Source organism: Theobroma cacao, chromosome 4, assembly GCF_000208745.1.
Source record: "Theobroma cacao cultivar B97-61/B2 chromosome 4, Criollo_cocoa_genome_V2, whole genome shotgun sequence".
Lineage (NCBI taxonomy): Eukaryota > Viridiplantae > Streptophyta > Magnoliopsida > Malvales > Malvaceae > Theobroma > Theobroma cacao.
In genome coordinates, this window is record NC_030853.1 from 20760530 (window position 1) to 20777560 (window position 17031).

General features: G+C 36.8%; 1 protein-coding gene across 2 annotated transcripts; it reads left to right on the forward strand.

Moving 5' to 3' along the window:
- On the forward strand, positions 734–5286 carry LOC18601973 (putative disease resistance protein RGA1). 2 transcript variants are annotated; one of them, XM_018120268.1, is made up of 3 exons: positions 734–900; positions 1054–4509; positions 4921–5286. In XM_018120268.1, exons 2-3 carry the CDS (start codon positions 1094–1096, stop codon positions 4967–4969), a joined length of 3465 nt encoding a protein of 1154 aa, XP_017975757.1. In that variant the 5' UTR covers positions 734–900; positions 1054–1093; the 3' UTR covers positions 4970–5286. The 2 variants fall into 2 exon arrangements, with proteins under 2 accessions (XP_017975757.1, XP_017975756.1); XM_018120267.1 differs by having other exon boundaries at positions 734–4509.

Below are 17031 nucleotides of genomic sequence, written 5' to 3' on the forward strand. Positions count from 1 at the left end.
TTTTATTTTTCCTTTTTTCTTTTTCTTTTCATGGGCCGGTCGTCGAAAAGGCGACCGATGTAACAAAACGCCGATCTGGCGCACCATGTGGCCAGATCTGGCCACTACGGCGCCAGATCGGCGCTTCCCCGCGGCTAGATCTGGCTGTGGAGTGCCAGATCCAACCGTGGGATCTGGTCGGGAAGCACCAGATCCGGTGCTTCCCGCTGCCAGATCTGGCCGTTGAGTGCCAGATCTAGCTAAATCTCCGGCGTAACCTAGTCCTACCATATTCGGTAATAAAATCGTCGTCACAGCCGCTTCCGTCACAGTCGCCGTCGCTTTCGCTGTCGTCGCTGCCGCCACTAACATCATCTCCGGCGTTGATGCCACTTAGAGAGAGAATAAGAGAGGAAAGAAAATGAGAAGAGAGAGAAAGAAAAAGGGAAAATGAGAAAAAAATATATATGTAGGTCTAGGATTGTAATATTTTTAAATAATAAGGGGTATTTTAGTCATATCATAATTCAGAGCTATTCTCATGGTCACGGAATAGCAGAAATCATGAGGAACCTCGGGTTTAACTATGCCTGAGTTTTACCCGTTTTGAGAGAATAACTATTACTAAGTAATAGCTATTCTTTGTGATATTGCCATACCAAACGGAGGTAAGCTATTCCCTTGGGAATAGACAGGGAATAGCTTAGCTATTTCCTGTACCAAACGTGCAGTTACTTCAATACATTATGCACTGACCATTGACAAGTAAGCAATTGGCTCTGGACTACTTAACGTGTGAATCAATTCATGTAGTTCCTTTCTACCTACATTGCATTAACCCTTGTACTCGTCCTTCCCGCGTGGTTCGGAACTGGAAGATTAAAAAGCTTCCTATTTGTTACAAGGGTGGTCCAGAATTTGGTATTTTCCCTCTTGATTAATTTTCCTGCATTTCCATCGTTAGTTATTCGCAAGGTTTACAGATCTAGTGTTAATCTATCTTCAGTTCTCAGTTCTCAGTTCTAGTGTTGTGAAAATTTACAGATCTCGTATTAATCCATTTTCAGTTCTCAGTTCTTTGTTCTAGTGTTTGTGAAAATTTTGGGGAGTGGAGATGGCAGATGCTCTTCTTTCAGCCGTTCTAAACACCATCTTGGAGAACATAAACTCCCTGTGGCTTGAAGAGTTTGGGATCACAGGGGGATTGAAAACCGAGCTTGAGAGTCTGCAGAGCACCTTAAGTACGATCCAAGCGGTACTTCTTGATGCAGAGGAGAAGCAGTGGAAGAGTGAGGCTATCAAGAATTGGCTGGGAAAACTCAAAGATACGGCTTATCATCTAGATGATATACTAGATGAGTTTGCAACAAACACTCAAAAAGAAAGGCTGCAGAGAGATGCTAGAAGCCAGGTATGCACCTTCCATTACCTTCCTAAACAGCTTTTATTTCGCTCAAAGATGGCGCATAAGTTGAAGGATGTTAGAGAAAAATTGGATGCAGTTGCTGGGGAGAGATCCAAGTTCCATTTGAGAGAAGGGATGGAGCCCTTGGAGGACAGAGAAGTGAGTGATACAGAGTGGAGAAAAACTAGCTCACTTGTAAATGAATTAGAGGTGTATGGAAGAGATAAGGAGCTGGATAGAATAATCAATATGCTGTTGAACAATTTAGCAGATCAGGATGGGATTTCTGTTTACACTATATGTGGCATGGGAGGACTCGGAAAGACAACACTTGCTCAATTGGTTTATAATGATGAAAGCATAAGAAAGGCTTTTGATTTGAGAATTTGGGTATGTGTATCCGATGATTTTGATATTACAAGATTAACAAAAGCCATTATAGAGTCCATTGAAGGAAAGTGCAGTATAGAAGAACTAGATCCCCTGCTAAGACACCTACAAGAAAAACTAATTGGGAAAAGGTTTTTGCTTGTATTGGATGATGTGTGGAATGAATATCACGAAAAGTGGGAAGGATTGAAGGAAGCATTTAGATGCGGTGCGAAAGGAAGCACAGTTATAGTCACTACCCGTATCGAGAAAGTTGCCCTTATGATGACAACTACTCCTATACACCACTTGGGAAGCTTGTCCTGTGATGATTCTTGGTCCTTATTCAAGCAGCGTGCGTTTAGGATGGGAAAGAGCGAGGATTACCCACACTTAGAAGCACTTGGAAAGGAAATAGTTAAGAAGTGTGGGGGGGTGCCCTTAGCACTAAAGGCTTTGGGAGGTTTGTTGCGTTTCAAAGAAAGAGAGAGTGAGTGGCTATCGATCAAAGAAAGCGAGATGTGGGAATTGGCAGATGAGGGGAGCAAAGTCTTATCTGTGTTGAATTTGAGTTACAGACGTCTAAAACCGCATTTGAGACAATGTTTTACATTTTGCTCTATATTTCCCAAAGATTATATCATGAGTAAAGAGCAGTTGATACAACTTTGGATGGCTAATGGCTTTGTTCCTGCAAGAGGACAAATGAATTTGCATGACATGGGCTGTGAAATCTTCAATGAATTAGCTTGGAGGTCCTTTTTCCAAGAACTCGTGGAGGATTTTGAAGGAAATTCAACATGTAAAATGCATGACCTTATCCATGATCTTGCACAATCAATTATGAGTTGCGAGTGCTCTGTGACTGAACCAAGTCAGCTAGTGTTGACTGCGCCCAAAACAGTTCGTCACATGTTTGCTTCTGGTAATTCGTCTATATTTGCTCCTTCAAATGTGGACAACCTACCCAAAGTCTGTTCCTTGCGCACATTGTTTGTACGTAACAACTTCCATTGGAGAATTGCAACTAAACAGAAGCATCTGAGGGCATTACACGTTACATTTAATGGAGGAATGAAAATCTCAATTGATGATAAGTTCAGACATCTAAGGTATCTGAGCCTTGTTAATTCTGGAATTGAAACACTGCCAGAATCACTATGCAGCTTCCAAAAATTGCAGACACTAAATCTGATATGTTGTTATCACCTTCGCAAATTACCCAAAGGTTTGAAGCTCTTGAAAAGTCTTACATATTTAGACATAAAATATTGTAATGCACTTACTCGTATGCCTGTTGGCCTGGGGCAATTGTCTTGCTTGCGTAGGCTGAGCATGTTCATTGTGGGAAAGGACCGTGGTTGCTGTATAGACGAATTAAAAGGGCTGGCTCTTGAGGGAGAGCTTTGCATTGAAGAACTTGATAATGTAAAAAGTTTAATAGATGCTAAAAGTGCCAATCTGATAATGAAGCAAAATCTAAGATCACTAGGCTTATCTTGGCGCAAAATCGACAATTGTTACCTACATGAAAATGCTGAAGAGGTTCTTAGTGGTCTCCAACCTCATTCAAGTTTGAAGACGCTAAGCATACGAAATTACCATGGTCCAAAGTTTTCATATTGGTTGATGGATCTCCTTGTTCCAAACCTAGTTGACATCACACTGGTAAATTGTGAAAGATGTGAATGCCTTCCACCTCTTGGTAAATTAGGCTTCCTCAAGTCCCTCACCATTACTGGAATGGATGCTCTAAAATCTATTGATAATAGCTTCTATGGAGATGGCGAGAGTTCATTCTCGTCACTGGAGAGTCTCTGTTTCGAGAATATGCTTTCTTTCGAGGAATGGACAACAGTGAAGGGGAAGGAAAATTTTCCTCAGCTAAGATCATTAGTTATTAGAGATTGTCCGAAGCTAGTTGAAATGCCTATGCTTCAATCTCTGAAAATATTAGAAATTAGCAAAACCAGCGTCTCATTACTTAGCTCCGTGATGCATTTCACTTTTCTCACCTCTCTCTTACTGGGCGGCTTTGATGGCTTGACGGTTATGCCAGATGGACTATTGCAAAATCACAAGCACCTTGAAAGCTTGGAGATACGTTTTAAAAAGCTGAAATCTCTATCAAATCTTCTAGATAACCTATCTGCTCTCGAGCAATTGGATCTTCAGGACTGCCTAGAGCTTGAAAATATTCCAGCAGGACTAGAAAACCTCAGCTCTTTGGAGAGATTGCATTTAAGTGAGTGTAACAGCCTTGTAACCCTTCCAGAAGATGGATTGCGTGGTTTATCTTCCCTTTCTTCGCTGTGGTTTCAAGGGTGTCAGAAATTAGCCTCTTTATCTGATGGAGTGAGATATCTGACTTCGCTCCGAGACTTACTCGTCAATGATTGTCCAGAGTTAAACTCATTGCCCGAGTGTATCCAACATCTCTCTGCACTTCGGAGTTTGAGGATTTGGCATTGTGAGAGATTAACTTCTCTGCCAAATGGGATAGAAAACCTTGCCTTGCTTTCAGAATTGGAGATCATGCGTTGCGATAATCTAATGTGTCTGCCTCAAGGGCTACAGAGTCTCACGGCACTCACAATACTGAGGATTGTAGGATGCCGACATCTGGAAAGGCGGTGCAGGAGAGAGAGAGGAGAGGATTGGCCCATCATAGCCCACATTCCTTCTATTGTAATCATGTCCCGTGGAGAGTACTTTTTTCGAGGACGAAGAAGGCCTCTTGGCAATCTGTTAACAAGGTGATTTATCAATTTTTAGTTTTATTTATTGATTTATTTTATTCGACTCCGCTCGAGAAGCTTTAAACTAGTCATTGCTCGAATGCTATGATTATCTTCTTCAAATGGTTAAATTTATTGATCCTGCCTTGCAGAGCACACCATATAAGATATGACCATTGCAATCTATGTATAAATTAGTTCCATCTTTTTGGCATTTTATGTCCTTGTTTTTTGCTAAGATTTTGAAGTTGAAACAAACTTGATCTACAATATAACAGAATAACATACAACCATTGCAATCTATGCATCCATCTTTGTACCGGTTACTTAATAGCTGCAACATTCATGCCGCAATGCATTGGTCCTTCATAAGGAATGTTGCCATTCGAAGAATTTAAGATACATTACTCTGTCTAAATATATTTTCAGGGTTGGTGATTGGACAAATGGGCTCTCCAGAAAGTTTTGGAAATCTTAGCCCAATGTATGAATAACATGGAAGAAACCTGATGGGTGAGATGAATTTCACAATGGTGTGGAGTACCAGAGTTGTGAAATGCGTGCTTTGCAATTCAACATTTTCTGGGATTTGTACTGTTGCCTTCACTTTTCCTTCAAATTGGTCCTTGATGATTAGACAGTCATTTTAAGGTGTCAATATGCAAGTTTGATTACTTATACACTAAAGTGATTGTGTTAAATTTGTGATGTACTCTAGAACACACTACTAAACATGTTCAATTTAACATTGAATTTGGGGTACCTTGAATTTGAATATCTGTATGTTGGACTTAACCTCATGATTCTTATTTTCCTTTTATTTCTGATATAAAAGAGTATTAGAAAAATTTAGACTTCAAAAATTTGCAGCTTTCCTTCTTTGCATTAGGTTTCTTCAAGCTCTGTTTGCAACAAGTTTAGACAACATTTTAGTCCTTAGTGTTTGACTCTGTTTTGAAGAAATCAATTCAGCAGCGACTATATTTCACCTGAAACAATCAAAAGAAGAGAAAAAAAAAAAAAGGCAGGACAACTTTGTGACGTAGACCACTTGAGAAAGCTTGGAGGGTTTTGGTTGGGGATATTAATAGAGTTCTTCAGGTCCATCATTTTGGAACTAGGTTTGGTCAAACAGGCAGGACTGTTCTTCACGGACAACCTTTTTCTAAACCTAATTTTAAGTGCAGAGGACCAACGGGTGTGTTATTGTTGAAATTTGCATTTTTCAGCTTTCGTCTATATTTGTTACATTCCTGAAATATTACTCAAAAGGAATGGACAAAGACAAAACTAAATTTTCTCAAGTCATTAAAGAAACCATACCATGCAGATAAAAGTTGATCAAATGGTTCAGTACATTTTGTTTATGTTGAGCTAAGACTTGCATTGAAGACCTCCTTAAGCCAAGTCATTAGCCAAGGGTCCATGCTTCACTGTTTTTGTAGGGTGACAGCTACCTACTACCATTGCCTATGACAGCTATGCACGTAATGTATGACTGATAAGGAGTGTAGTAGTGTCCATACTATAGTCAGAACCTTACCTCTTTAGCCATGTAATATATGTTTTAGAAAAGTTAATGAATATCTCACTGGGATGGCCTTTGTTTTCTCTGGTTTTTTGCTCTTTCATCTTTCTATTTTGTTCTCATTTAATGACTGCTTGTTCATCTGATATGCAGTGCTGAGTTTCATTCAAGTCACAAACAACTGTTTAGACCTATAATTAAAAGAAAAAGGAAGCTGGATTCTTTTTTTTTTTTATCACATGTTCCCTTCTTCTTCTTTGTTTGAGGACATGATCTGCGGCTGGTGATTATTAATGAAGACGCAGACAAGACTAGCAAACCACTAAGTAACAACAAAAGAAGGCATAACTTAAGCCGCTCTCAAATTAAAAAAGACACTAAGATTCGATCTCTGCCAAATTGACTTAATTAAGCACTTGTCAGAAATATTAATAATCAAATACTGAAGATAATAAAAACCAAGATAAGTAATTATATGGAACGCTTTCCCCCACCTGCTCTCAGTAACCTGGCTTTATCATTGGTGACAAAACTGGCCGAGAAGACATCGGATGAGTCAGCTTCTTTGTTTCCTTGCGTATCATAAGTTTAATATTACCAATTTGTTGCATCAGCTTGGATTTGTTTTAATTGTTTGTTTGAAACTTCTAGCATTGATTTGTATTTTTTTTCTTATTGACTTGAATGATATAATTGCGTTGGATTCTATAAATCACAGATTCAGTGCAAGTTCACTCATCAGTGTAATACAAGACTTATTCCTGCTACTAGCTAGAAGAACATAAAAAGTGAAAAGCATGGACGAGGCGCTGCTTCCAAAGAAAGAAGGGAGGATATGGGAGATAATAACATGGGAAGCCTTAGGGGAAGAGTTTAAGAAGGTGAGCTTTGTAGCAGCACCGTTTGTGGCAGTGGCATTGTCACAGTACCTTTTGCAGGTTGTATCTATGATGATGGCGGGACACCTTGGTGAACTCGCGCTGTCTGGTGCAGCTATTGCTACCTCTTTCTGCAATGTCACTGGCTTTAGTCTCCTGGTAAAGATCTCTCGCTTTGACTTCTGCATAACATAAATATTTACGTTAATGTGTCATGTTCATTACCATCCTCATCACTACTCTAATATAGTGATCTTAAAGCAGAACCAAGTTAGATCCGCAGTTTTATTTATGTGGAGTGAAGTAATTACTAACACTCTTGCTCAGGATGACAAGAAACAATTTTAAACCTTTTCATGCCTGTACATCATGATGGTTGACAGCTATTATTTATGACAAGCAGTGGGGACTTTGTGGTGCGCTGGAAACTTTGAATGGACAAGCTTATGGAGCTGTAATACCCTTCACAAAGTATTTATTATAAAAAAATTAAATTAAAATTTTAAGTTATAGTTTTATAAAGATAATAAGTAAATATTATTTTAGTATTTTATTTATTTACAATTATGATCTTGAGTGTCTTAATAATTAGAAAATAGAAGAAGGGATCTTTAAGTAAAAGAAATAGTTTAATTAAGTCAGTTTTATTTCACGTTTAAGTTAGTGGATAAGTTAGTTTAAGAATAGACAGAAACACATGTCTGTTTGTTCATCAGACTCAAACAACAGGCAGTCAAAAGAGCTTGATACCAGGGAAGAAGAAAGATAGAGAAAAGGGAAAAGTATTCAAGAGATTGCTGATTAAGGTATATTTGAGATTATATTTTCATAGTTTGGGTACAAAAACCCTAAATTAGATATATTTTCTTATTTTTTTATTTAAATTCGGCACTTTTCTGATGACTTTCCTGTAGCATGATGGGTACCAATGGAAAAGTCTTGAAAATATTTTTCTAATGGTTTTTGTAGCATCTCGTTTGGCCTTATGGTTAGGAAGTTATGAATTTTTGAAGTTAATTAGAAATCTGATTTTTAACAGTTTTGACAGTCCGATTTTGGGTCATCGGAACTCCATATTCCGGTGACGTTTTTGGTCGTTTCTTTCAGGGCTTTTGAAGTATGAAATTAGATGTTTAAATTGGCGTCAATGTCTTGGTTAGAGGCTTCCTGTGTTAAGAGAATTAAAACCTCAAAATAGACACGATGATACTGGAAACTCAGAAATCTGAGTATTTCTGTGATGATTTTGATATTTTTGGCTTTCGAAACTTGGGAATTTTGTGGTCTTTTTAATCAAAACAAATTTTGGTGTTGTAGTATGATATAAATACTTCATATTGGTGTTGATTTTATCCCTGGAAATAAGTCAGGTTAAAAGTTATAAGAGCTTAAAATAAGTCAAATAGTCATTCAGATTCTGAAAATTTCAGAAAATAGAAAAGTCCTTTTAAATTTGTTTTAAAATTTGATTTTAATTAATATGTGATAAATTCTATTGTAAACTTCATAAATATTGAATATGTGATTTCTACTGTATTTTTATGTCAAAAGGAATATATCTTTATATTTTATAAATTTATTTCTTAAATTAGTAGATTTTATTAAAATATCAAAAATTTATGAAAAATTATAAATATGATTTTTATGAATGAAATTAGTGTTATCTCTCTATCTGAAATTAAAATCCTTCATGATTTTATGATTTAAGTTTAATTCTCAACTTTATTGAAAATTCTATTTAATTCAAAAATATATATAATAATAAAATATTACCTTATTAATCGAAAATGTTTTTAAATTGTGCTAGAGGTCACTACACACCCTAAATGCTTAGGATGGCCAATGGAAGTCACCTTGTAGGATTCGTTGCAAATTCAGTTCTGATATTTGTATATATTTCTTGAAATATTAGGCAACTAGGAGGATTGTCTGATATGCTGCTTAAAAGTGAAATTGACAAAATCAGGTAAGTAGCTAATATCCCCTCGGTGTTTTCACACCCTAAAAATTAGCCTCAATGTGGATTTAAATTTCATATATTATGTATAATATGTTTTGTCCTATGGTTTGTAAAAATTGAGTTGAGTATGCAAAATAGATACATATGATTTTCGTATGTTGGATTTTGGAATGTGAAATTTTTGTCAAATATGATTTTTGATTTTGAAATATGAATATGATTTTTGTCTAACATATGCATATATGATTATCTTAGTGATTACATATGTAAATACTTAAATTGAAATAAATATGCTTTTGATATGCACGATATGTGTTTTGTGAAACAGAATATTACCATTTTGTGAATTTGAGTAATCTAAAAATATATGTTTCTATTTTGTCTCTTAGTATGGCTATGCTCTGACCTTGCCGATAAAGGTTAAATGTTGGCCATGTCGACATGTATTTTGTTATTAGAGATTGATCTCTCAATCGCACCACTAGTTACAGAATAGTGGTATTTGTGATATTTATTTAGTACAGCCAATAGTTGTTTTTGATATATTTCTGATCTATGCCACCGGCGTTGATTGTGGATTTATTTCTGACTTATACTACAAGGGTTAAATGTAATTGTAGCATGTTACAAGAGACCAATAAATGTATGAAATCAATGTGAAATTATGTTTTGTTTTGTTATCTGAAAGTTTCAAAATTGTGTTAGCTATGTTATCTAAAACGAAATTATGTTTGCTTATGAAATTAAAAAATGAAATTTTGAAATATATGTTTTGAATGAGATTATCCAAAATTTTGTTTTGATACCTATATACGTATTCGTAATTTGGCCTAAATGTTTTAAGCATGCTTAATCCAGCTAAAGGGATGTTAGTTACTTGTTGAATAATTAGACTCAGCTTCCTTCAATTTTTTTTCAGGTTGTGATTTGATCAATCACGCGAGAATTTCGAGTAGTGATATTTAATCTAGTAACATTTAAATTGTCTAGGATTTATTTAAATATTATAAATATCAAACTATCTTAATTAGTATTCAAACTTTTATCTTGACATAATAGCTNAATATTTTGTCTTGGCATTTGTAAATGATATTTTGCCCTAAATGTTTTAAGCATGTTTAATCCGGCTGAAGGGATGTTAGTTACTTACTGAGTAGTTGGACTCACCCCTTCCTTCAAATTTTTTTCGGGTTGTGATTTGGTCAACCACGCAAAAATTTTGGGGAGTGATGTTTAATTTTGTAGCACTTAAATTATCTAGGATTTATTTAAATAATATGAACATCGAACTATCTTAATTAGTATTCAGATTTTTATCTTGACTTAGTAGCTTTATGGTTTTGGAGATTTAATTTTGAATATTGTGGAATTATGATATTTGAAAATTCTGTCAACAGATATAGTTTATGAATCACTAAATTCTTCAGGTATATTAGTCTCTTTTAGTAATGGTTTAAGATATATATTTTAAAGCCTTGCATGTCTGTAGGATTATACCTTACAGGTATGCGGCGTTTGTCATGTCTCGGGTCTGGGACGTGACAGATTTAGTGGTATAAGAGCCAAGTTAGGCATAATTACGTAGTTACATAACACTTGTGCGAGATTCGAGAGATGGGTAGAAAAAAAAAGGATTGGGACGTTTTCCCTCCATTCATGTTTGTTATACTTTTATGGTTGCTTTGTGGTAGTGTAAAAAAAAAAATGCTAATGTAAATTTTTCTTATTATGAGAAATCAGTATGCCTCCTCGTCGAGACCGCGAACCTAATCTCGCTGAACTTGTGGCTAGTGCTAGAGTAGTTGGTGCTAGGAGGTCTCGTTCTGAGAGAATTCAAAATCCTCTAAGCCAAAATCATGATGATGTTGAAACATCATATGCTCAGATGGCTGTTGAAATTGACCAACCTCCTGCAAACCCAATCGAGGGGACACAAGGTGTTGTGGCTGGACATGATGATAGAGTGCTGAACTTGATACAGGAGGTAGCTGGTTTGGTTAGGGAGCAACGACAACGCCTACAATCGGTCCAACAGGTTGACAATTCTTCTGACTGGAAAGCTTTGGGTGAGTTTAAGAAGATAGCCCCTCCTCCTTTCAAGGGTTCCACAAACCCGGATGATGCAGAATTATGGATTGAGGAGATGCAGAAAGCTTTTGATGCCATGCGTTCCAGTGATCAAGATAAGGTTAGATTTGCAGTCTATCTATTGCAAGGTAGTGCACATAATTGGTGGAAAGGAGTAGCGCACACTCATGACAATGACCCTGAGTTCTTCAATTGGGAGAATTTTCGCACTGCCTTTTATGCCAAGTATTTCCCTCGAAGCAAGTTGTTACAGTTGGAGAGGGAGTTCCTTAATCTGGTTCAGGGCAGTATGACAGTGGATGACTATGAGGCTGAGTTTGATCGGTTGTCCAAGTTTGCCATTGCTCTGGTTTCTGACGATGAGAGTAGGGCCAGGAGGTTTGAAAATGGTTTGAATGCTCACATCCGTCGAGGCTTAGCTCCATTGCACTTGATCAGCTACAATGAAGTGGTTGGTAGGGCAAAATCCTTAGATGTTCTGTATGGAGAGAGACTTAGGAGGCAAGGAAAGATTTTCAAAAAAAGAGGGGTAGAGATTCAGACTTTCGAGGTAAGAGAGCTTTTAGTAGTCCTTCTAAATTTCAAACTACTGAAAAGTCTCGAGCTTCTGCTACTTTTAAGGATAGACTTCCTCCTCGGGGAACTCAATCGTACCATGGCAAGACATCCCAACAAGGGCTTAGGTGTTCAGTGTGTGGTGGAGGACATCGAGCTGCTGAATGTAGGCGTGTTACGGGTGCTTGTTTTAGATGTGGCCAATTGGGCCATCGTATTGCTGATTGTCCCTTAGTCCTTCAAGAATCTCAATTTGTGCAGAGGCCACAAAACTCTCGAACCTTTGGAACTGCAGCGCAAAGGACTCAACCCACTCATGTTGTTCAGACTACTCAAGCACCTTCTTTTGGACATCAAAAAGTGGGGAGACCTCGCACCCAGGGGCGTGCTTATGCTATCACTCAGTCAGATGTAGAGGCATCCAACACTGTTGTCTCAGGTACACTGCTAGTTGCCTCAGCTTTTGCTCATGTGTTGTTTGATACTAGTGCATCTCATTCTTTTGTATCTACTGCATTTGTTCGAAAGTTTGCTTTGCCTTGTATGCTTCTGGATTATGAATTATGTGTAGACACTCCAGTTAGAGGTGAAATTATCTCAGATCAGATTTGTAAGATGTGTGTGGTAAGTATTGATGATAGAGAATTGCTTGCGGATCTTCATGTTTTAGATATGCAAGATTTTGATGTAATTCTGGGGATGGATTGGTTAGCTGCAAACTTTGCTAAAGTTAACTGTCGAGGGAAAAGGGTGGACTTTGAAATCCCTGGGGAAACACCTTTTGTTTTTATGGTAGTGGTACTTACACTCCTTTGCGAGTCATCTCTGCTTTGAAAGCTAGGCGATTGCTTGCTAGTGGTTGCAAAGGATTTTTGGCAGCTGTTACAGACACTAGAATGAAGGAGTTGAGCATTGAAGAGATTTCTATTGTGAGGGAATTTCATGATGTTTTTCCTTAAGATCTACCTGGTTTACCTCCTGATAGGGAGATTGATTTCTCTATTGATTTGGTTCCAGGAACTGGTCCTATTTCTAAAGCTCCTTATAGAATGGCTTCTGCAGAATTGAAAGAGTTGAAAGAGCAGTTGCAAGAACTCCTTGATAAGGGCTTTATTAGACCTAGTGTATCTCCTTGGGGAGCGCCCGTGTTATTTGTGAAAAAAAAGGATGGGAGCATGAGGTTGTGCATTGATTATCGAAAGTTAAATAAGGCAACCATGAAGAATAGGTATCCTTTACCTCGAATAGATGATTTGTTTGATCAATTAAAAGGCGCTCAAGTGTTCTCCAAAATTGATCTTCGGTCTGGTTACCATCAGTTAAAGGTGAGAATTGAAGATGTCCCTAAAACTGCTTTTCGTACCCGATATGGGCATTATGAGTTCCTTGTTATGCCTTTTGAGTTGACAAATGCTCCAGCTGCTTTTATGAACTTGATGAATAGGGTTTTCAAACCTTATTTAGATAAGTTTGTGGTTGTTTTTATTGATGATATTCTAGTGTATTCCCCTAGCTCAGCAGATCATGAAAAACATTTAAGGGTTGTTTTGAAGACTTTGAGGCAGAAGCAATTGTTTGCTAAATTGAAAAAATGTGATTTCTGGCTTCCTAGTGTTGCTTTCCTTGGGCATGTGGTGTCGAAGGATGGGATTTCGGTGGATTCAAAGAAAGTTGAAGCATTGGTGACTTGGAAGCGACCAAATAATGTTTCAGAGATTCGCAGTTTTCTGGGCTTAGCAGGATATTATAGGCGATTTGTAGAGGATTTTTCTCGTATTGCCTTGCCTTTGACTAGATTGGTACGAAAAGGGGTTCAGCTTCGAGTGGACAAATGACTGTGAAAGGAGCTTTGAGGAGTTAAAGAAAAGATTAGTATCCGCTCCTATACTTACCATACCTACTAATGGTAAGGGATTTGTTGTTTATAGTGACGCTTCTAAAAAGGGACTTGGGTGTGTTCTTATGCAGGATGATAAAGTGATTGCTTATGCTTCTAGGCAGTTGAAACCTTACGAGGAGAATTATCCTACTCATGATTTGGAGTTGACAGCAGTGGTTTTCGCCTTAAAGATTTGGCGACATTATTTGTATGGTGAAACTTGTGAAATATATACTGATCATAAAAGTTTGAAGTATCTTTTCAAGTAGAAGGAAATGAATATGCGACAGAGAAGATGGTTAGAATTGTTGAAGGATTATGACTTGACCATCAGTTACCACCCAGGTAAGGCGAATAGAGTTGCTGATGCTTTAAGTAGGAAGACTTTTGGGAATATGGCTGCAATGATTACTTCCCAAAAACAGATTTTAGAGGACTTGCGGAGGATGGATATTGGTGTACGTGTGCATGGTTCTAGAGCATTACTGGCTAACCTACAAGTACAACCAACTTTAATTCACCGAATTAAGACAACCCAAGCAGATGATCCTCGACTCCAACACATTAAACTTGGGGTTGAATCTGGTTTGAAACCAGACTTTAGGATTCATGATGATGGCTCTTTGAGGTTTGATGATAGGATTTGTGTCCCCGATGATGCAGAATTGAAGAGAGAAATTTTGGAGGAAGTTCATTATAGTAATTATACAATCCATCTTGGAGGTACCAAGATGTATAAAGATTTGAAGAACACTTTTTGGTGGAGCAATATGAAGAGGGAGATTGCACAGTTTGTAGCCAAATTTTTGACATGTCAGCAAGTCAAGGCTGAACATCAGAGGCCAGCAGGATTGTTGCAGCCCCTCCCTATTCCAGAATGGAAATGGGAACGAATTACTATGGACTTTATATCTGGTTTACCAAGAACCCCAAAAGGTAATGATGGCATCGGGGTGATTGTGGATAGATTAACAAAGTCTGCTCACTTCTTGGCTATCCGTACGGGAATGTCGTTGGAAAAGTTGGCAGAGTTGTATGTGGAGCAGATTGTGAGACTGCATGGGGTGCTAGTGTCCATTGTATCTGATCGAGATTCTCGATTTGTGGCGAAATTTTGGGAGAGTCTGCATAAAGCCTTGGGTACCAGACTAAATTTTAGCACTGCTTTTCATCCCCAAACAGATGGTCAGTCCGAAAGAGTTAATCAAATTCTTGAGGACATGTTGAGAGCTTATGTCATGGATTTTGGGGGTTCTTGGGATCGACACTTGTCATGGGCGAAATTTGCTTATAATAATAGCTATCAGTCTAGTATCCAAATGGCTCCATTTGAAGCTTTGTATGGTAGGAAGTGTAGATCACCTCTTTGTTGGGATGATGTGGGTGAAAGACAGTTATTGGGTCCAGATCTTATTCAGCAAGCAGTTGAGAAGGTTCAGTTGATCAGAGAACATCTTCGTACGGCTCAGAGTAGACAGAAAAGTTATGCAGACAATAGGAGGAGGAAGTTAGAATTTGAGGTTGGAGATCATGTGTTTCTTCGAGTTTCCCCTGCTAGAGGAGTAATGCGATTTGGGATTCGAGGAAAACTTAGTCCTCGTTATGTGGGCCCGTTTGAGATTTTGGATAGGGTTGGTGAGGTGGCTTATAGGTTGGCACTTCCACCTGCTTTATCGGGAGTGCATAATGTGTTTCATGTTTCTTTGTTGAGAAAGTATGTTCCGGATCTTAGTCATGTGGTAGAGTTAACTCCTTTGAGACTTAGAGAAGATTTGTCCTATGATGAGCGACCTATACGTATTGTGGATAGAAAGGAGCAAGTTCTAAGAAGGCGGACTATTCCTTATGTTAAGGTCCAATAAAGTAATCATACAGAACGAGAAGCGACTTGGGAGTTGGAAGAAAATATCAAAGAGAAGTATCCCCACCTTTTTGAGGACCGAGGTAAGAGTTTAAGGGACTAAACTCCTTTTAAGGAGGGGAGGATGTAATACCCCTCACAAAATATTTATTATAAAAAAAAATTAAATTAAAATTATTAAGTTATAGTTTTATAAAGATAATAAGTAGATATTATTTTAGTATTTTATTTATTTACAATTATGATCTTGGATGTCTTAATAATTAAAAAAATAGAAGAAGGGGTCTTTAAGTAAAAGAAGAAGTTTAATTAAGTCAGTTTTATTATCACGTTTAAGTTAGTGGGATTAAGGGTCAGTTTATTTATCTCATTTAAGTTAGTGGGGTTAGGTAGTTTATAAGTTTTAAAAAAACAGACAACAACTTACGTTAGTTCATTCATCAGATTCAAACAACAGACAGTCAGAAGGGCTTAATATCAGGGAAGAAGAAAGACAGAGGAGAGGGAAAGAGATTGCTGATTAAGGTATGTTTGGGAATTATATTTTCATAATTTGGGTACAAAAACCCTAAATTAGATATATTTTCTTATTTTTTATTTAAATTCGGCACTTTTCTGATGACTTTCCGGTAGCATGATGGGTACCAATGGAAAGGTCTTGAAAAGATCTTTCTAATGGTTTTTGTAGCATCTTGTTTGGCCTTATGGTTATGAATATATGAATTTTTGAAGTTAATTAGAAATATGGTTTTCAACAGTTTTGACAGCCCAACTTTGGGTCACCGGAACTCCATATTCCGGTGACGTTTTTGGTCGTTTCTTTGAGGGCTTTTGAAGTATGAAATTAGATGTTTAATTTGGCATCAATGTCTTGGTTAGAGGCTTCTTGTGTTAAGAGAATTAAAGCCTCAAAGTAGGCTCATTGATACTGGAAACCCAGAAATCTGGGTATTTCTGTGATGATTTCTTGAATTTTGGCTTTCGAAACTTAGGAATCTTGTGGTCTTTTTAATCTAAACAAATTTTGGTCTTGTAGTATGATATGCATACTTTAAATTGGTGTTGATTTCATCACTGGAAATAATTCGGGTTAAAAGATATGAGAGCTTGAAGTAAGCCAAATGGTCATCCAGATTCTGGAAATTTCAAAAAACAGAAAATCTTTTTTTTTTTAAATTTTTTTAAAATTTGATTTTAATTATTATGTGATAAATTCTATTGTAAATTTCATAAATATTGGATATGTGATTTCTACTGTATTTTTATGTTAAGAAGTATGTATTTTTATATTTTATAAATTTATTTCTTAAATTATAGATTTTATTAAAATATCAAAAATTTATGAAAAATTATAAATATGATTTTTACAAGTGAAATTAGTATTATTTCTCTATCTGAAATTTAAAGTCCTTACTGATTTTATGATTTAAGTTAATTCTCAACTTTATTTGAAAATTTTTTAATTAATAAATATAAATAATAATAATATATCACCTTATTAACAAAAAAAAAAAATTCATAAATTGTAATAGGAGTCGCTACACACCCTAAGTGCTTAGGATGGTTAACGAAAAGTCGCCTTGTAGGATCTGTTTGCAAATTTAGTTCTGATTTTTGTGTTTCTCGAAATACTAGGCTACTAAGAGGATTTTCGGATTTGCTACTTGAAAGTAAAATTTACGAGATCATGTAAGTGACTGATATCCCTTCGGTGTTTTCACACCTTAAAAATTAGCTTCAATCTGAATTTGTACATGAGATATAATATTTTGTCCTATGATTTATTAAAAT

Coding starts and splice junctions, on each gene's coding strand:
- LOC18601973 (XM_018120267.1), top strand. CDS start 1,094: ATGGCAGATGCTCTTCTTTCAGCCGTTCTAAACACCATCTTGGAGAAC. Junction 4,510..4,920: donor CTTGGCAATCTGTTAACAAG/GTGATTTATCAA, acceptor ATATATTTTCAG/GGTTGGTGATTGGACAAATG.